This window comes from Schistocerca americana, chromosome 8, assembly GCF_021461395.2.
Source record: "Schistocerca americana isolate TAMUIC-IGC-003095 chromosome 8, iqSchAmer2.1, whole genome shotgun sequence".
Classification (NCBI taxonomy): domain Eukaryota; kingdom Metazoa; phylum Arthropoda; class Insecta; order Orthoptera; family Acrididae; genus Schistocerca; species Schistocerca americana.
Genome location: NC_060126.1, coordinates 521,645,262 through 521,669,752, shown reverse-complemented (window position 1 = coordinate 521,669,752; position 24,491 = coordinate 521,645,262). Strand labels below are relative to the sequence as shown.

Genomic DNA, 24,491 nt, shown 5'->3' with positions numbered 1-24,491 from the left:
TAATAGACCGAAATTGTATAAAGGGCTGAAAGAAGTGGCCATCTGTGATAAACTGAGAAGGTTAATAGAGTTAACAATGAAGGATACTAAAGCAAAAGTAAAAAGCAGAATGACCAGGCAGTTTGATTTTGAGGATGGAGTGAAACAGGGTGGCAGCCTCTCTGCAGTCCCGTTTAACTTAGCACTGCGTAGTATCATACAAAAAGTGGATAAAAGAGCAACAATAATGATGAAGTCCAGCCAGATATATGCATATGCTTATGATATTGCCATCGTGGCAAGGGATGTAACATTGCTTAAAGAAATATATGGACAAATGGAAGCAGAAGGAACAAGAATTGGACTTATTGTAAATGAAAGCAAGACAAAATATATGGCTATCTCCAATTCTGTAGCTAGAAGAAATCCACAGGACCTGAAGATCCCTGATAAATGCTTCAAAGCTGTTAGATGCTTCCATTATTTAGGTGTCCTGTTAACCAATGATAATAGTATAAGACAATGTATTCGAGAAAGGATACAAGCAGGAAACAAAGCCTATTCAGCTAACCTAAAGAACGCTTTAATTACCAGAACTAAATTGAGAGTTTACTATTCCCTTGAGCGACCTGTTGCCACCTATGGATCAGAAACATGGACAATGACAGAAGCGGACAGTAACAGCCTTAGGGCATCTGAAAGGAAAATCTTATGAAAAATCTATTGGCCTGTGAGAGAGGCAGAAGGTTGGACAGTGATATACAAACATGAAATACAAGAGGGAAAGATATAGTGAAATGTATCAAATCTCAAAGAATACGTTGGTTAGGACATATGGAGAGGATCATGGAAGACAGGATGCCCAAACAAATAATGAATGCCAGATTGTATTCCACCAGAGGAAAGGCAGACCAAAAGCTAGATGGATGGACAATGTGCTGGGTGACCTTGTCAAAACGGGGATCCATGGATGGAAGAAAAAAGCTGAGAACAGAGAGATATGGAGGAAGATTGTTGAGGAGGTAAAGGTCCACCAAGGGCTGTAGTGCTGAAGAGGAAGAAGAAAAAGAAGATGGTGTTTCCTGATGTGAGCAAAAATCTTAAGTACTAACATCAAAAGCTTTTGTAATGAATTGTTTTTAGATGGAGAAAGCAAGCCAAATAGTATGTGTGTTTCATTAACACCACTGATATTTTATTTCAATAAAGCGTAACATTGGGTTACAAAAATATGCATTTCCTTGGAGTCACAAAATAGATTTAAAATACCTTCACTGGTTTCAGAAATAACCTCAGAAAGAAGTAGGTCTCTTGAAATAAGTGTATAAGGTGGGGAAGAATTGTATAAAGCAACACTGTAGGTGACTACCAATAAAATGTTGGTTCTACTATGTTCGTTATTGTCGGTTACTACCCACTGTGTTTTATCTATTCATTTATGGGTATTTTATGATTTTTCTTTCGAGTAATATATGAGTACATAATGTACAAATTGGCAGCAACTGACACAATTTTCGTATCATCATCCATCCTTTCAAATATATAAATGACTTTTGAAGTGCCAGAATGTACTAGAACAAATAAAATGTCTATAAAATGGCGCACTGTACAACATACTTGTGGTGAGACAGTTGCAATTCCTGAAATCTATCACCTATCTCTCTGGCCTGCTGAGGAGCACTGCAGTCCTGGTTCCACAGATAAACCGTGAAAATCCACTGCATTATGCCACACACAAACAGATGCTCCCTGTGGGCAGGTCGGTGAGACTAGATCCAACAGGCATTGCCTGGACAATAGTGGGAAACGATGGGCTTCAGATCCGCAGGCCTAATCCATTAGATATATACGCAGAAATGGCCTGCGATTTTGGCCCATCGCAGAAATCCACTCCTGTGGCCAGCTATTCATAACCCACAGGTGCCATGTTGATAAAATGAGACCACGATGATCAATGCATGCAACAGATAACTTGCTCAAATATTCTGAGAATCAACAATAATGAGGATAGGTAGCAGCTCGCCGTAAAGATGATTGCTGAGCCACAGACAGGCACATAGAAAAGATAATTACACTCCCACAGTTAAATTTTCATCCATAGCTCGTCAGAAAACATATACATTCAGACAATCACTCACACACAACTCGTGCGCATGACAGCTGTCTCTGGCCACTGCATTTACAATCTCTGAGAATCAGATCTAATGCCAGATCCTTATGCCTCCCCGCCTCTTGTCAGCAGCTGCTAGGCTAGCACCAGGAAGTGGTGGCAGCAATGACTGCAAGCTGAGGGGAGTGATAGGAAGGAGAGAAGCATTAGTAATGAGGGAGTAGGGAAGTGGCGCACATACCCAGCTGCACCCAGCCAACAACAATGCATGACACCTCAGTAAACAAATTGTTTCATCTACCGAGACAAAAACAAGATTTTTCCAGCATTTTATCCCCAAATTTCCCCGAGTTGATTGACTGGTTTGAAATTCCCCAATTTCCATAACCTGTGGCAACCCTGTACATTAAGTTGGAAGATCATGGTTTGTAAAATACGCAGGTCCTTTCCACCTAAATTATTTACATTCTGCTGGAACTTTTCTTACCAATATGATGGAATGATTTTCTGCCAGCAAGACAGTCATGTTAAAGTCTGAAAGAATCAAGCTACAAATTATCCCAAGTATTCAAAACCCTGGACATGCTTTTCTGATAAAAGGTGAAGTATGAATGGCATAAAGCCATTTATTGCAGATCTTGGAGGGAAACTGCACCGATTTTATTCCACCAGCATTACGCACAGTACCTACAGTTTGTCATCTGTGACAAAATTCCTTTTAAGAAACCAAGTCCACTTTCAACATAAAAGAATGGACTGTTGTTATCACAATATTAAAACCGAAATCACATTTGCGTACCAGGTAAGAGTATGAAGAATTCCTGTAATAATGAGCTATATACAGTAATGAACACCAAATGAAATGACAATGAACGGTAAACATCTGTCATTATAAATGAAACTATAGTAATGTTGGACAACAATGATGGGGGGAAATAATCGGACGTGGCCTTGTCAAAGGAGCACTCTCCACACTTTCTCAAGGTGATTTAGAAGGAGCTTTAGGCATAATGGAAGGAAAGAATTTGTACTATGATGATCTTGAATGAATCCATTGACATTACCACTATGACACTTCACTCAATACTGCCCACTTACATTCTAATGCAAAGATTCACTTCAGGTTAACATGTTGGGAGAAGGAAGAGAGATGAACTTTTCGAAATTAAGGGAAAAAAGATTAGGGTTTACTGTCACATTGAGAGGAAAGTCATTAGAGCTGAGTACATGCCCACATTGGTGAAGTAAACCTGCTAATTCCACTCCAAAGGAACCATTCTAGTATTTGTCTTTAGCAATTTACAGAGATCACAGATAACAAATCTGATGCCTGTTCTTTTTGGAAACCACAAAGAAACTTGGTGCTCTCCTTTTTAAGGAAGGACCAGTCAATTCAATCATTGAAGAGCTGTTCCACAGTCCATTTAAAAAGTCATATCTTTATATCAGCTTCAGCACGTTTGCTCTCTTGCACACAAACGAAAACCACATGGACCTAAAGTGGTGTAAACAAATGTGAGTTATGTAAACTTGGATTTTTTGTACTTTATATAATATGCATCAGCATACTCTGAGACTTGTCCATAAACTAATGTAGGTTTCCTGAATTTACCTTGCAGTATTAGTTTTCCATCATGAGACGAGTGTTCAATACGGCGCAAATGTAAAGCTTAAACTCCCACCCAAAGATCACATTCTTTCTATCTAACCTAGACTTCCGGCAATGTCACAGATCAGTCTTCCACAAAAACCAAAATTTCAGGGATGGCGCAGGGTTCCATTATCACACTCTAGCCCTAACAGGAATGTAAGACCCAAATTACTGATATTTTCTTACTTTTGCCATGGCTTGATTTGTTATATAACTGCAAGTACTTACTTTTATTTAATTAATAACCTTTATTATTTATCGTTTTCACAGTAAGACACATTATAATTAAAATTAAAGTTTAAGTCATGAGTGAATACCAAACATCAAAAATGAAATAAAATCTGCTCAAATGAAATTTACAGATCTCCTGTGAAACACTGTAAGCGTAAGTGGGAGCTCTGTGTATAACAAAAGAGGAAGCAGGAGAAACAGAACAAATAGTGTAATAATTGTGTTAGTCGATACAAAGGATGTCGCTGCAAATGGTCCAAAAGAATAATATTTACATGTAAACATAACTCATTTGCATAATGTATGGCAGAAGAGAATGAGTGACCACACTGAATCTGGAACTTCACACACTTATTGTTCACTAGCACAGTCAAATAAATTGGAAATATCAAATTAACCCACACAATTGTGCATTCATTCATTAGTTTATAATTTTTTATGTTAAAAATGTGTTTTCAGCAGTTCCACTACTTCAGAAGAAATAGCCCTGTCTTGTACCAAATATGTGTAGTGTTGTAAATAATATTTCTCATTAATCTTCTGTCACATAATGAAGCTATAAATAACAACATATCAAACCAAAATTTACAACATTAAACAGTCAAACGTGTCTATTTCAATATATCTCTACAAAAACATTAGTTACCAGTGACAAAAATGCTACTTGCTGAAACAGCACAAAAGATCTAACAGTCTTGGTACAATGTCTCCACACCTGCCATTGAGTTTTGTATGTGCATAGCTGTCTCCTCTTGTCTTGCCAATATTTATAATTGCAATACGTCTCTCCAGCTCAGCAGCTTGCAGGACAATTCTAAACCCCGAGAAAACAGAAAGTGATGAGCCTAGTACTAGTAAGGAGTCAGAATCTTCCACAATACTTTTTACAGTTTCTACACGCATTCTTGGAACATTTTCACCGAAAAATATGATGTCTGGTTTAAGTATGCCTCCGCATGACGGGCATTCTGGGACTCGGAAAATTTCTGCTTCAGCCTGCAAGATAACAATTAGAATAAAAGTGCCATCGTTAATAAAGATAAAAATCACTCTCGACAAGTTTTTGAAACTTTCTGTCATTAGCTTTGACAGACACAAAGATGGTTATCATCTCACCTGAGTCAGTTCAACATCGCCATCTGGTCGTATGACTTTCGTGGAAGCTTTCATATTTGGATTCATTTGTTGAAGAATTTCTTGGAATGTGTTTCTACTGACATTATAGTCACAGTTTAGGCAAATTACTCTATATGCCGTGCCATGGAGTTCAACAACATTATTACTTCCGGCTTTCGTATGAAGGCCATCTACATTCTGAGTAACAACCCAACCAATTTTCTGGTGTATTACCTCCAAATCACGTAGAGCGTAGTGCGTAGCATTGGGCGAAAATGACGAAAATCTGGGCCACCCAATGAAGTTGCGAGCCCAATACCTTTTACGAACTTCAGCACTTTTCAAGAAGTCTTGAAACTGGACGGGTCTCGAAGATGAGCGAGCGTATAAGCCAACATTTTCCGAGCGATAATCAGGAATGCCGCTTTCCGTCGATACTCCTGCTCCAGTAAGCACAGCAATCTTCTGCGACGTCTCAATGAATGTAACAAGTTTGCTAAAATCTTCCACACTGACTGGATTGTGCTTTGGCACGAACAAAGAACTACAGCTACGGGAAACAGAATTCTGACACTTCACCATTCTATCTGCTAATTTCGTTCTCAAAGGCCACATGTTTATAAACAATGTCGAGCGGGTCACATTAACTTGCACACAATAACAAACGGTTATAGTTACGTCACAGTTACTTCACAAATAGTTTCAATGCGTTACGGGAATCGATATTTCATGTCATAAAAAGAAATAATTACATAATATTCAGATATTCACTATTAACGCGGGCAGTGTCACTTTTCTTCAACATGTAAATTCGAAAACACAATCAGTTGGTGTCTCCAGCTTCTTTACGTTGCTGAATCATTTCTCGAAGGTTATTTTCGCTGTCTTTCAAATTCCTTTCCAAATACATTTTATTGTTTTCCAGCTGTTTAATTTTCTGAGAGTAGCTTTCATGTTTCTTGTCCAACGACGTTTTAATTTCATTTACATCAGTCAAGACGAACATTCTACCCACTCCTTGATACATTTTTGTATCAGGTGGCATGCTGCTAAGTTCCTTTCCTGTGAGCTGCGTGTGTCTCATACCTTGCTTCAGAACTTCTATCCTGGCATCTGCAACTTTCAGCTGCTGCGTTGTTTCCAGCATTTTTTGTTGCAATTCCTTAAATGCTTTCTTTAATTCTAAATCCACCGTCTTCGACATTTTAAAAGTACGTACCTTACCGCACAATGTACCTGCCCCTACAAACCCAGTCTTAACTGTCTAAGCAAAGATGACGCCCACAGAAATGCTGGAGGCGTAAAATTGTGAAACAAATGTAAACACCTTTCTCATTTGCTTCGCTGAAATTTTACATTGATAATTATACTGTAACTTATATCTTTTAAAACAAGTCGTAAACAAATACGAGGCAACCGAATCCCTTAATCAGCTGAAACAACTGAGCCTCGCTCCCTGGCAGAGAATCGTATTTTCTGTCACCTTTGCTTTGTGTGATTAACTGTGTATAGTAATTGTCATATGTTCTCACAGAAAGGGTCCGATTGTAATTTCTTGTAAAATGTATGGCAATTATCATCAGGAACCAGACTATCCAGCTGCGCTATCGCATTTGTCTCATTTGGATGCAGAAGAACTGAAAGAACTGCTAAACGATGATGAGAAATTTGAAGATATGATGAAAGATATTAAACAGGTTAGTTAATAAACGCTTTCCTGCTGCAAAGTACAACGATAGAAGGAAGGGAATATATCTTTAGCTAATTCATGAGGAAACAGATATTTCTGTTTTGTGTACTCATGGAGCTTCTTTGATGTCGTATGTACTACCTATACACTAGGCTCATAATGATGGCCTTAGTTCCTTTCATTACGTAGATTGGAAATATGGAAAAAAAGAAATAATAAAAGTCACGATGACATCTTTAGCAGAGAAAAACATCAAAAAATCCCCAATGTTTTCTGCAGTACTCAAAGTTCCCTCTTAAGGAGATGTGGTCATTGGTTTTTGGTTGAGAGTGACACCTTGAAAGTTAATGGATTTCGCTAGAAACTGAAAATATTATGTTTATGCGCTGTTTACTGTATTATTCTGGAACGTTATCTAATCAAAAATCCATCTCTCTAACTATGTATCAAACTCGCATATTTGTAAGACGAGCATAGGCCGCAATAAAAATACTAAAATTCCTTAAAAATAGTTGTCAACAAGGAAGAGAGGTCCCCATCCTCATTTATCTACATAAACTCTAGATCTTTCCCTCAGAAGAGCAGCTATCGGTCTCCTTTATCATTCTTAAACGATTGCTGTTGTGATGAATATACAAGTGTCCTTCCAACAAGGTGTTAAACTGTAATTTTGTTTAACAGATTATAGTTTCCTTTGTATATATCTGTATCGAGGGTTTCCTCAAAGGTGTAGAACATGTCAGTTGGTGAGGGAGACCTCAGCCATCTATGAGTACGTTAAAACCTTTTCCTTGATAGCCATTACTGGTTTTGGGCAACTATGTTCATCTTCAGATGACTACAGTCGTGTATATGGTGTGGTCCATGTCTTCAGCAAATGTCTGTTCTTGAACTGCTATTCTTCCTTCCTGGGAGAAAGGATAATAGATCCTTCATGATTGTTCCTAAACAATACAACCAAACAGTGATGTAGATTTTTGTAAGTTTGTTGAGAAGTTCAAGGACATAAAAAGTGAAAAGGGATATCCTTCTGAACTATCACTGAACTGTTATAGGTATTTTACTTTGATTGCATGGTAGGAGGAAAGAGAAAAATAAGCCTCACCAACTATATGGCTTTCAAATTAGTGAAACCTGAATGGATGTAGAATTCTTTTGAAAGATCTCTACTTTAGCACAGAAAGAGCCTTTTCGTATGCATCTTGGAGATCCACTTCAAACTGTCAGACATTCCACTGCCAAAAACTGTTACTGTATGTTTATAGTTACAAAATGTAGCCCATGTCTCTCCACATATCCCTGCAAGCCGTTGGCATCTCTTTACGAGTCCCAAAGACCAGTATCTCCCTACCACTCTATAAACATATTCGCTAATTGCCACTTAGTATGCTGATCAAACAGCTTTCCCCATCCATTTATCCTTTAAGAGGACCATGTTTGTGGCTTCACGTGATCCTGCAACAGGAGTAGAGTGAAAGAAAAGCTCATTCTAACAGTAGAGAGCAGTCTCTGAAACAGAAGGTGAGTACCGCATTTCAGCACTGGTAGCTCCCTGTTATCTATTTTTTGCATTATGTGACAGATTCTACTGAATGTGGAAGCCAGCACTATCCCTGCTTAGTTACTCTTCCATCCGGCTCTAGCTACCAGAAGGACTTGTTTCAGATATCAAGCCCATTATATGGGTGATAATTGGAATACACAGTGTAGTGACCTAGCTATATTATAGTACAAAGGTTGTGGTAGTTGACAATGTAACTACTGCTATCAATAATGGTGCTGCCCTCTCTTAAAGTCTTATGGTGGGTGCAGAAGCTATTAAACAATCACTGATGTGTAGGCATCATAGTGGGCTTGCAGGTGCAGGCCAGTGACACAAAACATCACAGCAATTTAGTTCGCAATGTCAAAGGCATGTTGATATAATAAAATAAGCAAAGAAAGTTGTGATAAATTCCTAAATCCATTAGTCGTTCTTCAGAGATCACAACAGTATGGGGGTCAACCAGGAAAATATTTGTTAAATGTAGCCAAACATCAGTCACATCTATATGAAATAATAAAGACATTTTAATTTACCATCAGATATGTGAAAAAAGGGGTGCTTACACATTCTTTGCATACCTTCGAATAATTACAACTAGGAAGTTCCTTTACTAGGCAAGAACTGATGGAATGGGGCATCTTAATTTCTGTCCTACTACTAGGCAAGAATATCACTTTGGGGGGGGGGGGGGGGAACCACACGGGGAGTGGTCTGTGAGATACAGAAAGAAATTGAACTGTGCAAATTCTGTAGGTAGTACATTTCATAGTTATTCGGAAATAGAGAGGATAGAGTAGCATGGAGAGCTACATCAAACAGTTCTTCGGACTGAAGAAAACAACAAAATAATCGTCAACACCACCACCACTTCATTAGTGAATGGGAAATATGCAGAATAAATTATTTCCTTCACTTTTAAATTGCCTGTAGCAGTAACCATGCATACTGAAAATGTAGAGAAACCAAGGAACATCGTTGATTCTAGGCAATGGGTTTGTCCATTAAGTTGTGATCTAGCTGTAATCCCAAAAAGTAACACTTTTTACATCTTCTGTTTTGTTGTTTGAGAAATCTGTTTTTATACTGTGAGGTGTTCTACATCTACATCTAGTCTTATCAAAAGTCAATGAGAACTGATTTGCCTTAAACCAGCTGTTGATGTTTTTGTGCATTTCATCAGCTACGTTTCCAGTCTCAGGACTGAAGACCCCAACAACAACACGTTTCCAGTAAGGGAACTTGCACCATCTTTCATTTTTGTCACCTGCCTAAATTACAAAACTTACATCTTCTGAAACTGTAAATATAAGGTCAAAAATGTCAGAAACAGAGGGCCCAAAATCAAACCTTGTGGTAGAAAGTCTGATTACTTCAAATTCTGACTGCATATTGATATGTGATTGACATTGAATGGAAATAACCAAAATGTGCTATACCAGCAGTCAGCTTTGACCCATTATGTCATCGACTTGGGAGAGACAACCTGCCACCTGTGTCATTATGGCAACCATAACATATTCAATACAATTAACAAAATTAAAACAGATCCAAAATTTAATCATAAAAGTGTGAAAAAGGACATGAAACTAATGGGTGCTCTTGGACTCATCATTTATTTTCCGAATATAGGTTTTATGACCCCGGGGTTTATGAGCTGTGGACTGGTAAGCGCCGTCAGTCCCATGTCGTCATAAGCTCTGTGCACGCTTTACCCGCTACTGTATGGTGCAGCAGTGGAATGTTGTATGTCAAGGGGAATGGGGATCTTGGCTTGACTTTCCGGGTTACGAGGATGCTAAAAACCTTTATTAAAAAAACGTCAATCTCAAGGTATGCTATGCGTTGATAAGATGCATGGCTGTTGAGGTGAAACAGTCATTAGTGGTCAACCTCCGGGGAATGTGTCGCACCTCAGTTGTATAAGGGTTACCTAGGCACGCGAGGCTCTGTCTCTGGGGACTTTTATTTCCCTAGCTGCTCGTGGGACCGAGGTGGATGTTTGTAGTTTTCTCTTCCCACTCCCTTTGGAATGGGTGGGCTGCTGGTAGGTACCAACACCCAATCAAGTAAGAGGGCTTGTGTAGCCAGTTCTTCAGACTCAGGGAAATGTTAGAATCCTAGCAGCTTTAATAACACAATGTATGCTGCTTGTCAGATGATAAGTTTTTTGGTTAAAAGGAAAGAGGAATGTTTTGAAAAGGTGTCACCTTTTTACATTCAAAAGGGATTAGAGGGGATTCAGGTACTTCAAAATCTGTTAATTGGTTACAAAACGGGACACTGTTGGTGGAAACCTCAAATTCCTAACAAGTGACATACCTGCAGAAGGCCAAACCCCTTGGGGAATATGCCACTGAGACTGAGCTCCACACCACATTAAAGTACAATAAAGGTGTTGTGACATGCAGTGCCCGGTGGACATACCCAAAGAAGACGTGAAAGCTGATTGGGCCCAAAAAGACATTTTTGACGTACAGAATATTACGAAAAGGATGGAAGGTGATGTGATTAAATCCAACTCATTCACATTCACTTTTATTAGCACAAAACTCCCAGAACATATTAAGGTGGTTTTTCTTTGCTTAAGCATGTGTCCCTATGTCCCTAACCTAACGCGCAGTTTTAAGGGGAGCTTGAACGCCCTATCCCGACAATGTCAAATTTAGTGACTTGGTCTCCCTCTATTACAGAAACCACTGTAGCCATTGACATGAAACTTTTACAGGACATTAAACTGTATGTTCTGAGTCTACAAACTACAATAATTGCATTTCAGCCACTGCTTTCGGAAATACAATTTTTTAATTACACGGTTAAAATTTGTGTACTTTTTTTGTATGTTATCCTAAATAATTTTGATCATACTTAACTTTATGTTCTTCTTTTAGTTCAGTAGACTCAATATACGTATGTTATTACTCCCTGAGAATTTGAATACTCTACTCAAGGTGGTTTCTGAGATTTAGGGAAAAATGCAACAGAAAATGTAAATTTTTAGGAACGGCTTCTAAAGTTTCAAAAGACTGTAACTCACTTAATATATGCTTAATTTTTTTTATTTTTAGTCACTCAGAAGCACCCTGCACCATACTGTATATTATCCTCTTGATCTTTTTCCAAGTTTTTTCTCCTTTTCTTCTTTCTGGACTCCTTAGTGACCAACTGTGCTGCATACTGTGCTTTATCACTGCGAACCTTGTCCACCTGTTAAAGTTCTCTGATGCAGTTGGCTCCAGGATTAATTCCCATATGCTGTAGCACTTTCACCCTACCAATGTTGCCATAATTAAAAGCAATAACAGCATCACTTTAGTGTCTTCATTCAAACAAAAACATTTTTTGCTAGGCATGTCCATATAATATTATTGAATGACTCATTGGGATTTTGAGTCTGACCATGCAGACACTGCAGTAATTCAGGATTTGCCAGGTTCTATGATATCCATGACTGCTGCTGGGATGGAATGTTTATGGCTGTATGAACTGTTTGAGTACTGGGTATTGCGGTAATTGCACCATGAATCAGGTCTAGGAGGGCAAAGGTGCTGTACTCGTTATTCATCAGTTGAAAATCTGTGGAAGAAGGTAGCCCATACTGCCTGCTTCATTTTCAACAAATCCTCAGTATTATTTCTTATGGCCATCCTGTAATACTGCTGTAGTTCATCAGTCATTTGCCTGACATCCTGTCTCTTATGGCTTTACCATCAGAAAGTTTCTTGTCTCTCAAACTTTGTTTAAACTTCCTCAACCTGGTGCCCATCCTCTTCTGGACTTGACCAACACATTCCAGTTTTGAGATAATCTTCTCACCATAAGACTTAGATCAACTAAAAATTTCAGCAGCTGCAGAGACCTCGATACCACCACTTGTTTCTTCATAATTTCTGTCACAGATATGCCCTTCTTCATTCCCTGATTTACACTTATAACAATGTTTGGTTAAAATCTAGAAATCTATTACCTTTCCAGTATCCACACTGGTCATCGTAGCAACAGAATTCTTAGAACTGTAGCCGTGCTTATGCCAAATGCCATCAGAGGCTACTGGTACGTCAGTCATACCATCATTTATTTCAACAGCTTTGTTTGCAGCATCCTTGATTGACTCACATGTAACAGATTCCACAGCAGCTCCAATAAATCCCACATACTTGTCGATTTTACAGGGTGGGCGTGGCAAATTCATCATGTCACACATTGTTTCTGCTACAGTAAGTCCTTTGCCAGTAGCTCTCAATCCATAAAACCATGTAACATTTACTTCAAAATAATTATCTTTACACTTATCAGAATTCCAAAATGAATGAGTATATTTACAATGGGTACAATTAATAAGTTTCCTGGCTAGTCCAGTTGATACCTCACTGCCTTCATGTAAACTCCACATATTCTGCAACACACACATTCACCTAACACCCTTGTTAGGATGTGTAAATCAATCAGAATATAACATAACCTACCATTTACATCACTTTTGTTTTGAGAAAACTGTGTATCACAACATTTTATTTTAATCTTCGAAGCACTAATGGGTGTTTCTCTAGATACTGACGAGTTTGCCTATATTTAATTGTGTGTAACTTCACACGCCCCATGTTGAGCACAATTTATTCCAAAATTTATTACCATGAAACCCATGTTTCGTAGAAACGCTTCATTTTGGCATCGTACTTTACACTTTTTGAGAGATTTAGCAATATATTCGTCACTTTTCCTTGGAAAAATGTTAGCACTTCGACATACAACACATGTTTATACTATGAAACGATACAATACTGTTTTTGACAGTTCCACCAATACAAACACATAATTTAACCTTTATAACATAGCAATCCACAGCCTGCTATATAAAAAATTACCCACTTTATTAGATCTTGAAGTAACGCACGTAAAAATTTCATCATTTTCGACTGGTGTAGAAAATTGTAAATTTTATAATGAGATAAAAATCCGAAAATGTGAAAAAAAAATTTCCCTTATAACTCCCCTTAAATGCCAGCACTTCAGGCCTACCACTCTTATATGGAAGGGAGAAGCCACTTGAGGCAAATGTGGTAAGGGTGCCCACGAAGGCGTTAGATGTTCATCTCCTCCAAAGTGTGTGAACCGCTCTGGGGCTCTCTCTGTCTGCAGTAGGGACTGCTGTGTCTTCCTTGACGAACGGAAGATACGGGAGATCAAAACCACAAGATGGATCCCCTATGGCGAGGCCAAAAAGATTTATAAGAACTTGTTGCCTCCAATGCTTGGTACGTCCTTTGCTTCAGTTGTTAAACAGTGAGTACAGAAAATTGATGCTGTTACAAATGTGGAGGTTTCTTGTGTAAGCACTAGTACCTGCATTTGTCAGTGTACTTGTGCTGCTGCTGCTGCTGCTGCTGTTACTTCACAGCCTATGCTTCCTCCCAAAACATCAGACACGGCCGTTGTTGCTGACATTGCAGAGCTCCCCGCTCCTTCAAATGTTCAGTTTGGTCCACCGTCCAGTGCTGCCACTACCACTGCCATGGTTGTGGCCCAGAAGCCAACCCAGGACAGAAAATCAAAATTCCCCAAGAATGAACCTCCACCCATTATGGGCTCCCCCCCCTGACGGAAAGATGGGGTGAAAGTGCAATGCCCATGATAAATTGCTTCCATTTTTCAGTGGAACATTAATGAGAGTTCACGACATATGTGGAGGAACTAAAACTGCTAGCACAGGAACATCCCCTGTGTCTGTGTTTACAAGAAATGCATTTTAAAGCCATTGACACCCCTGTGCTAGGTGTCTATACCCTTCACAACCCTGTGCTAGGTGTCTATACCCTTCACGGAAAGGATGACATGACTGGGGAAAGGGCCAAGGGAGGGGTCACTGTGATTGTCAATAACATGCACCACTACTCTGCTCTTTTCGTAGTTACTGACCTGCAAGCAGTTGCTGTTTGAAATTCATCTTTGTCAGAGGATCACCGTTTGTTTATTATATCTCCCTCCACAAGATGTAATACACTCTGGGGCTCTCACAGATCTTATGGAACAACTCACATGACCATTTCTCCTACTGGGAGACTTCAGTGCCCATCATGTCTTGCAGGACTCCACACCTGCTTGCCCTTGGGGTCAGATTTTGGAGAGCCTCATGACGTCTCACGAGCGAACCAACGTGCGTTGACTTGTCCATCCCAGAGTCCTAGGTCATCTTAGTTGGAGAGTTGTACCTTGGTGGACAGAGATGTGCCGTTTCTGCAATATGGGACAGGCGTGCAGCTCTTCAGTGGTTTAAATGGCACCCAACAGCAGACAACCTCATAATCTTTAGAGTCGCCAAAACCAAGGCTCAATGCTTAATTAGGGAGAGCAAGAAAAGGTGCTGGACTCTGTCAACTGTTCCACTCCTCCTATGAAGATATGGGAAGTCATCTGGAGCATTTCCGGTAAACAAAGTCATTTAACAATAGCAGTAGTGCTGAAATGTGGTATCTCCAAGCAATGCCCTGAGACGTCATTCAGATGCTGGCAGAACATTTTGCAAAAACTGCAAATTCCAGCAATTTCGCCAGCATTTCGCCACTACCATGCAACTGTAGAGAGAAGCAAGTTGGACTTCAGATCCAACAGCTCTTAATTCTAAAACTCCCTTCCTGCATGAGGGGAGCTGGAATCAAATGTTTTAATTTGATATGGCAGACAGGTCGCTTCCCCAACTCAAGGAGAGAGGCAATTTTGATACCTTTTCTCAAACCAAGAAAGGATTGCTCGGGCCCCAGTAGTTACTGGAGTATCACCTTATTGAGCTGTGTAGGAAAGACCCTGGAGCGAATCTTTAGCTGTCATTTGATCTGGTTGTTACGAGACCAGGCAGCTCCTTAGCCACCCCCAGAGTGGGTTCCAAAGTTTACGGTCCAGTGCTGACCACCTGATGCAGCTAGAGATGGCTATTTGACAGTCTTACGTACATAAACATCACTGTGTTGGCATATTCTTTGATATCAGTGTGGCGTATGACATTACTTGGGGACACAGTATTCTCATGCAACTGCATCAGGGTCTCTCAGGTTAGTGTTTTAAGTATTACCCTCTCTGCCATAAACAGTATCACATCTACGATAAGGAGTCCTGTATAATGCTCTTTATTTGTGGATAATTTTGTTATTTTCTGTTCCTCCTCCAGTGCTCCAATTTACAGTGCAGCAGTTGGAGGAGTGGGCTGCAAAGATGGGTTTTCAGTTTTCTGCAGAGGAGTGTGAGTGAGTGAGTGAGTGAGTGTGTGTGTGTGTGTGTGTGTGTGTGTGTGTGTTCGTTCATTTGTTTGTTCGTTCGTTTGTTCATTTTTATCATTATTGTGACATTTTTAATTTACTTGCCGTGTTTATGAGGGACATCATTCTACATGTTACAAGACCCTGTGATGTTCCTGGGCCTGTTGTGGTTATCACATCTGAGAGACCAGGAAATCAGAACTTGGAAGGCATTGGATATCGTCAATTGCCTTGGGCAGCAGACAGATCACATCTGCTACAGTTTTATAGGGTTTTTGTGCATTCATGCCTAGGTTATGGCTGCACGGTGTATAGGTCAGCGAGGCTGTGTTACCTTAAGATTATTGACACTATCCACTGTGGGGGATTAGGCTAGGCAGATGCTTGCAGGACCAGCTCCATAACTGGGGAAACTGTTACACACCATCTGGCGGTAGTTCCTCGTCATGCATCAGGCTGTAAGTGCCTTGCAGTTCTGAACTCCCCTACATGCCATACTGTTGCTCATCCAACTCCAGGATCGATTTTCTCCAATCATACACGGGCAACACTGCCTTTTGGGATGCGCATGCAGCGTGTGCTGGAGTCATTTGGTGTGGAACACATACAGCCACAAAGCCAGGGTTTTAATTGTCTGCCACCATGGTTACTGCAGAGCCCAGGATGATTTTAGATTTAGTGCATTACAGGAGAGGTTGCACTCATGCATTTGTTTTTAATACTTTACTGTTCTTTTAACAAAGCACCACAATTCTACAACCATCTTTACAGATAAGTCAAAACAGGGGGACTCCATTTGTTGCTTTGTCGTTTTCCCTGATTGTGTCCTCGAGATTCACCTGCCTTGAGATTTTACTGTATTCAACACGGAGCTGTATGCGATCTCGTGGGCACTAGAACAGATGAGATGGCCTCCAAGTTCTAAATTCCTTGTCTGTTCCAACTCTCTGAGTGTCCTTCACTCTGTGCAGTATTTGTACCCTGCAGATAAAGTAGTCCAGAATGTCGAGGACGTTGTCCTTCAACTACGATGGCTACAAAAGGAGGTGTTTTTCTGCTGGGTACCAGGGCACATGGGTATTGCAAGGAATGAAAGGGAGGATGTAGCAGCGAAGGAGGCATGTAGTGATCCTCAGTTGTTTCACTGTGCTATCCCACTTTATGCTATCACCTCGCTGTTGAGGTACAGAGTTATCTCGCATTCGGGAGGACGACGGTTCAATCCCGTGTCCGGCCATCCTGATTTAGGTTTTCCGTGATTTTCCTAAATCACTCCAGGCAAATGCCGGGATGGTTCCTCTGAAAGGGCACGGCCGACTTCCTTCCCCATCCTTTCCTAATCCGATGAGACCGATGACCACGCTGTCTGGTCTCCTTCCCCAAACAACCTACCAACCTTCAGAGTTATGTGTTGATGGGAAGCCGAGTGGCTGGAAGTGACTGATAATAAGTTGTCTGTAGTAAAGCCCACTATAGTCCAGGAGCCAGATACAAATTCGGTCAATTATTTCTTCTCGAGCGAAACTTCGTGAAATGCATTAGGGATTTATACTATGAATACTTGCGACCGTCAGCTGCGACTCCGTGGGTGGGGCGTGCATTGGCAGCCTCCCACGCATGGAGAAACTAAGTTTTTTAGTCACTTCCTCCCGTTTGAAAATTTGTCAGATTGTAGTTTATCTAATATTTTGAAGGAAAAATAAAGTCAGCTGACCATAATGTGGTGGATTATACTTCAACTAGCTGCTTGAACTTAAAAAAAAAATTATATTTTCAATGATTTCCTCTAAACTAAAAATGTACCTGGTGATCGTTTATATGCTACTATGAATGAAAATTAATGTCAGCTTGCTGTATGTCAGTGGAAAGTTTGTCGAGTGGTACCTTGAAAGGTGTAACGCAGCAGCATCTATTACTTACTGAATCTTACCAGCTGATGACTTTTCCCTTGACTTACAGCTAGCTGATTTTTTTTCATTATTTACTAAAGCATGGTAACAATCCTCTTATAAATTTTCATCCGGGAGGAAATCACATTTCTTAAGTTATTCGGTAGTATGCTCGATTTTAGTGTTTTGATAACAAATATGAAGTTTAATAATGGAGGAAATGTTGGTATAAGTAAATTAATAAATGAATAATTTATTCTAACATTTTTTTTTGATTAATTAACTTTTATTTCAATTAATTGGTTAGAAATAATAATGGCAATTAATCATACTCACTCTCTCTTTGGCTTGAGTTGCTTTCATCTCTCTCTGATTCATTGCCAAAGCTGCTGTCAGAGTTACATGCGATCATGTCTTCATCATCATCATCATCATCTGTGAAAAGATGAAAAGAAAAATTGTTAGTACACGTGTATAGTAAAACATTATCATATGAAAAAATGAAATTATGGAAAAAGAATTGATACATTTTCCAGGCTGAATGGTTATCTCTTCAATCGACGTTGGTAACTGAGTCCCAGAAAACCAATCAAATTTGAATCGGTTGTCTATTTCTTCCCAACCATAGTCTGTAGGTTCTTCATTGTTGGAACTTTAAGGTTTGCGTGAGACCAAATTTGCGCAATGTAACATGCCCTTAAATATTGCTTGTACAGTTCTGATTCGCATGGTGGTAGAGAAGAACCATCAATCCCTTTTTTGGACAACTTAAATTCATCATTATTGTCCAAAAAAAAATTTTAAGTTTTTTGGAACAATGCAACTCTAGCGTTGTTTGTTTCTTAACCGATTAAGGCCATACATCTGACAAGCAAACTCTTGAATTTTGCCAAATAAATCTTCCCTGTTTGTCGATGACTCTGACATTTGTACAAAACACTCCGTAAAAGCTTCAGATTTTGACATTATCGAAAATGGACACTTCTTGCCTTTTCAAAAAAATGCAGGGTTGTAATCACACCATGTAAATGCGTGTGACATTATCGAAAATGGACGCTTCTTGCCTTTTCAAAAAAAATGCAGGGTTGTAATCACAAGGGGTGCTGTCAGTGCTGTGCTCAAATTCAGTCCCAAAGTTTCATAAAGTTGAGTGACATTGATGAACCTCATATGTTTTCCAACACCGACTTCCGTAAAACATTGACATGTTGTGAAACATGAGCCATATTAGCTAACATTATAACCAATACATCAGTGTCAGAACAACGAATCATTAGGTTAGTATTAAAATCAATTTGCCAAGCATGAAAAATCATTTTTGTGTCTGCTTCTTCATGAGCTGGACATGAAAATGCGTTCTCTACAGTTCTTACAACTTTTCTATCAGTGACCGTGTATCTATAACAAGCATCCATATTAAAAAAAAAAAAAGTTTTGTTGCTCGTGTATGGTGCCATATGATCTTGTTCCCAATTTTCAATAAAGAACTGAACAAGAGCTTCCTTGAAATGAATATTTTTCAGCTCAGCTGAACAGTCTTTTTTTCATACTTGATCAGGACCGTCGATACGAAAGTTAGCTTGCTCCATACCTCGAAGTTTGTGTTCGGTATCTTTGATCGATGAAAATACGTACCGATCAAAAGCAATGATGATAATCTTAGCTGTGTTTGCACAAATCATCTGTAAAACTTTTTTTGAAATATTCCCAAAGCTTAAAGATACGTCTTTCATTTGATGTAACGTGAAATATCCATCGTATATTATGATATCAGTACTTTGATGTGGCTTGGATTGTTTTTGCTTCTCTAATAAAGCCATCAATGCCGACTTGGGTGTTTTGCAAATAGTGCCGTCAAGGTGGCAGAGAGATAATGGCACTGGTGTTAACATGTATGAAAGAACTTTATCCAAATCAAGCTGTTTCTTCAAAGAGATTTGAAGCAGTTGCCCAAATAAGTCGCGCTGCATTTGAAGTTCCATTTCCCCTCAGCCAACCCCCCCTTTTTTTTTTTCTTTTTTTTTCCCTCGTCATGTTAACAAAAGTATGGCTCTTGACTTTTAGAATAGCCTGCTCAAAATTGTTCGGATCTGTAACGCAACAAAGTATGAAATCCTCACGTCTTTTACTGCCTTCTTCTCCAATATTTAGTAAAAAAATTTCATGTTTGGGTGCTGCTTCACCAGTAGAAATATTGTATAAAAATCATTTAAATAAATTCTCATCAAATGGGTTGATATTACGATTAATACCGTTGCTGAATCTGTGCAGATGTTCAGTACTTTTTTTTTTTTTTTTCAGCTATTTTTAAGATCTGCTGTCACATCTCGCACAGTGCTTAGTCCAGTTTCTTGCATTGTATAAGTAATAATTGTTGAACGAATGGTATGACTAAGACACCATCGTTGCCTAGCTGAGATTGAATTGGTAATGTGAGAAATTCCAGTCGGCTTATTGGCAGCATCAGCCTTAATTGTTTGCTCAAGAGAGAGATCAGTAGATTGTTTCAAAAAAGGTTTTTTGGTCCGCTTTATACCAAATGATCCCTTCTCAAAATTCTCATGTAAGCCTGGATGAGTCTTGTCAACTTTCATTAAATTATCAAGGTACTTTACTAAATAATGCGCATAATTTGTTTGTTTGAAAATAAAGTACAAATTATTTTCAATAAAGCCATTTTAAACATTTCATAGTTACTGGTACGGATGCTCGTAGTAAGCACTAAGTAGTAATCGATCAATCTTACATATATCATGTAATAATGCGCTGTCTTACCATGTTTGCCTTCCAATGTTTCTACTGTAAATTGCTCATATTTATTAAATATTTCCGTTAATTCAGTGTGTTGCAGTGGAGGTTCAAGCTCTTGTTTTTAGAAACCGTAACAAATAGATTTGCAACTCATCGGGTAAATTTATTTTTTCTTGATGAATAAAGCATTCAAAATGTAACATTTTTCAATGCTAACGTAATCATAGGATGTAAATGCTTACATCTGTTAAAATGTTTGCCAGTAATGAATCCGCTGACTGATCCGTTGGCGAGTAATTCTTCATTTACCATGATGGTTGACAAACCGCAATTATCTACGAATTTACCTACTGCCTTGAAGTACGCCATCATAATATGAAATACTGCAAGGTGAGTGAATAAGTTGTCAAAAGTGTTGGCTTCTGTTTTTGATCTTTAGCACAATTTTTGCAATAACAAGATCATAAGTTACTGCAGTGTAACTTTGCCCGCACTTAAGAGCCACCTTTTGACTTCGAATCATAACCTCATAAATCGTATCTTTGTTCGTTGGTGATGCATTGATCGTTGTTAAATAACAAATAATGTGCTTGGGAGATCGATCTTCATGCAATAAACTATTATAACCAACCCACATTGGTGTGTCTGATAATTGCAAATAGTGCAAAAGCATCCATGCAAAATCAATGTGTTGTACTGATTGAAGATTTATGGTGTTTAATTGTAATGATACATAAGATGGCAGCATACTTTCTATAGGTCTCGGTTTTTTGTTGAATTAATGTTGTTCTGGACTAACAATATCAAAACTCCGTCTGTGTGTGCAAGATCGGGATGCCGACACATTATCCACATTGATATCTGTGTCTACTTCACTGATGTTACTACCTTCAATATCGTGATCTTGCTGTACATTATTGTCCTCAACTACTGCTTCACCAATGACATCATTTTCCATCTGAAGATATTGCTGTACATTATCGTCCTCAACTACTGCTTCATTGCCAAGACTACTCACAATTTGAAAATCTTGCTGTACATTGTCATTATTAACTGCTTCTTCACTGACAATATGGTTTTCAGTTTGAAAAATTATACCTACAGTATCGTGGAGTATATCTTTGCCAGTGGTAGTTTCTACGAAATGATCATACTTGTCAAATGCAACTCCAGTATACACATGAGATGTTCGTAAAATACCTTCTGGACAAATTTCGGAAAGCTCATAAGAAGTGAATTTTGCCTCAGTCTCAAGGCCTTCCAATGTACTGTAGCTACAGCAATGACCATACCGATTAACAATATTAATAATTTTTTTGTTGGTGGTTTAACTCTTCAAAGTCGTGCCAAAACAAATATGTTTTGATAATTTAATTCAACCATTAAAAACAGCATAAATTACATCTTCAGAAAATGATTTGGCTAGCCTTGTTGTTCTTTTGTTTTCTCTCCATCGACAATTTTCACCAGATATCAATTTTCTATAAAAATTAATTAATATTTCTGGAATTTTGCATTCACCGTCTATTAAGTTTTTTGTTTTAATCTGATTCGGTAACTTCTGACATTTAACTCGATGTATTTCTTCATGTAGAATACGTGCAGCAGCATCTAAAATATTTTGCTTTTCCACTTCATTTTGGATCATAATCCCTTTGAAAGGTTCTTCAAGAATTTGGCCTTTAAAGGAGATTATGCTAATTTTTTTCGGAAATTTCTTTAACAATATTTCTTTTAAATGATATGGTTTGAAACTGTAATTTGAAACATCTTGATGATTATTTTTCAAGTGTTCAATAAACATATTATTTAAGAATTTTAAGAAGAAAGACTGATCTTGTAGGATAATATTTTCCTCGACATATTTTTCAACAACTTCATAGGCTTCTGCTCGGATATTTCGTGTAAAATGCCATTCCGGGATACTCTGCAAATCACATTTAAGTGCCTGGCAGAGGGTTCATTGAACCACCTTCACAATTCTCTATTATTCCAATCTCGTATAGCGCTTGGAAAGAATGAACACCTATATCTTTCCGTACGAGCTCTGATTTCCCTTATTTTATCGTGGTGATCATTCTGCCCTATGTAGGTCGGTGTCAACAAAATATTTTCACATTCGGAGGAGAAAGTTGGCGATTGGAATTTCGTGAGAGGATTCCTTCGCAATGAAAAACGCCTTTCTTTTAATGATTTCCATCCCAAATCCTGTATCATTTCTGCGACACTCTCTCCAATATTTCACGATAATACAAAACATGCTGCCTTTCTTTGAACTTTTTCGATGTACTCTGTCAGTCCTATCTGGTAAGGATCCCATGCCGCGCAGCAGTATTCTAAAAGAGGACAATCAAGTGTAGTGTGTAGGCAGACTCCTTAGTAGGTCTGTTACATTTTCTAAGTGTCCAACCAATAAAACACAGCCTTTGGTTAGCCTTCCCCACAACATTTTCTGTGTGTTCTTTCAAATTTAAGTTGATCGTAATTGTAATACCTAGGTATTTAGTTGAATTTACTGCTTTTAGATTAGACTGATTTATTGTGTAACCGAAGTTTAACGAGTTCCTTTTAGCACTCATGCGGATGGCCTCACACTTTTCATTATTTAGGACCAACTGCCACTTTTCACACCATTCAGATATTTTTTCTAAATTGTTTTGCAGTTTGTTTTGATGACTTTATTAGTCCACAAATGACGGCGTCATCTGCAAACAACCAAAGACGGCTGCTCAGATTGTCTCCCAAATTGTTTATATAGATAAGGAACAGCAAAGGGCCTATAACACTACCTTGAGGAACGCCAGAAATCACTTCTGCTTCATCGGCAGACAGAGTATTACCGGTGTTTGTGAGTCCACTTGATCCTGCTCTTACATGAAGGGCATCTTCGTTCTGCCTAAAAAAATATTTATTTTTAAGTGTAACTTACTTTTCGTTATACAGCGCACATATACACATACTACTTTACTAAAAAGTGTGTATAGTGTATACATGCTTAGTGTAGAAGGAGTCTATAGTGTAATTTCCTAGTTCAAAACTATAGTAATAGCGATATTGTACATGAGGCAAATAATATATTACTAAATTATACTTTTTCTTACATTAAATTTATATTCGAAATAATTTAAAGAAATTATCTGCAATCCATATATGCATGGTAATGTTGAAGAAAGTTTGTCTTCTGATGTCGTTTTTCGTTTCCTATATTTTGGTGGCAAAGCTGTATACCATCGATAACATTCACTGTGATACAACTGAAAATTGTTTGGCTGTGTAGGAAGCACAGTATCGTGACCAGCTAGATAATTAGCTTTTCGTATTGTAAATACGTATCTGCACTTATTTAAATTGCCTTCACGAAATAATTTCAACTGAGCAGTGGTTTTTTTTGCAAAAGATGCAATAAGGTATTACGTTAGACATTTTTATTTTATACTGAACTGTTACTATACTAACACGCTGTTTGACGAAACTAGTTTTAATTTCTTTTCAAGTCACATTGTATTCCCCACCTATTTTGTTTCTACCAACAATCTCCTATGTGCACTATATGCAACAAAGAGCCTTTGTACGCAGTCATGGGTAAACCTTAACCCCTCCAAGTGTACTTTTAGCATTATATGCTCTGCTACAGCAAAGCATCTGGAGAAGGTAATTTTAATTCACAATCAAGGTGCAGTATCGAAAGGGCTTATATATAGCTTCAATCTGTAATGTGATTTCATCCTGGATGAAAATTTATAAGAGGATTGTTAACATGCTGTAGTAAATAATGAAAAAAATAAGCTAGCTGTAAGTCAAGGGAAAAGTCGTCAGCTGATAAGATTCAGTAGGTAATAGATGCTGCTGTGTTACACATTTCAAGGTACCAGCTGGCAAACTTTCCACTGAGATACAGAAAGCTGACATTAATTTTCATTCAAAGTAGCATATAAACAATCACCAGGTAAATTTTTAATTGAGAGGAAATCATTGAATAATAAAGATGATGTAACTTACCAAACGAAAGCGTTGGTATGTTGATAGCCACACAAACAAACACAAACACACACACAAAATTCAAGCTTTTGCAACCCACGGTTGCTTCATCAAGAAAGAGGGAAGGAGAGGGAAAGACGAGAGGATGTGGGTTTTAAAGGAGAGGGTAAGGGGTCATTCCAATCCTGGGAGCGGAAAGACTTACCTTAGGGGGAAAAAAGGACAGGTATACTCTCTCTCTCTCTCTCTCTCTCTCTCTCTCTCTCTCACACACACACACACACACACACACACACACACATA

At 38.5% G+C, this 24,491-nt stretch overlaps 3 protein-coding genes across 3 annotated transcripts in view; 1 reads left to right on the top strand and 2 right to left on the bottom strand.

Annotated features, from left to right (window-relative positions):
• Window positions 1-3,964: 3,964 nt before the first annotated feature.
• On the bottom strand, window positions 3,965-5,702 carry LOC124545994 (NAD-dependent protein deacylase Sirt4). Its single transcript, XM_047124962.1, has 2 exons — window positions 5,088-5,702; window positions 3,965-4,967 (listed from the first exon to the last, which is right to left on the bottom strand). The coding sequence occupies exons 1-2, from the start codon at window positions 5,700-5,702 to the stop codon at window positions 4,632-4,634; spliced, it is 951 nt and encodes a 316-aa protein (XP_046980918.1). The 3' UTR covers window positions 3,965-4,631.
• A 193-nt stretch (window positions 5,703-5,895) lies between these two features.
• On the bottom strand, window positions 5,896-6,525 carry LOC124545996 (prefoldin subunit 1). The gene has a single exon (XM_047124964.1). It carries the CDS (start codon window positions 6,289-6,291, stop codon window positions 5,911-5,913), a length of 381 nt encoding a protein of 126 aa, XP_046980920.1. The 5' UTR covers window positions 6,292-6,525; the 3' UTR covers window positions 5,896-5,910.
• A 48-nt stretch (window positions 6,526-6,573) lies between these two features.
• LOC124545995 (vacuolar protein sorting-associated protein 37B) overlaps window positions 6,574-24,491 on the top strand; it is a 47,598-nt gene continuing 29,680 nt past the window's right edge. The window contains exon 1 of the mRNA XM_047124963.1: window positions 6,574-6,784. Coding sequence (XP_046980919.1) covers window positions 6,650-6,784 — 135 coding nt within the window. The 5' untranslated portion in view covers window positions 6,574-6,649. The remainder of the gene's footprint in view (window positions 6,785-24,491) is intronic.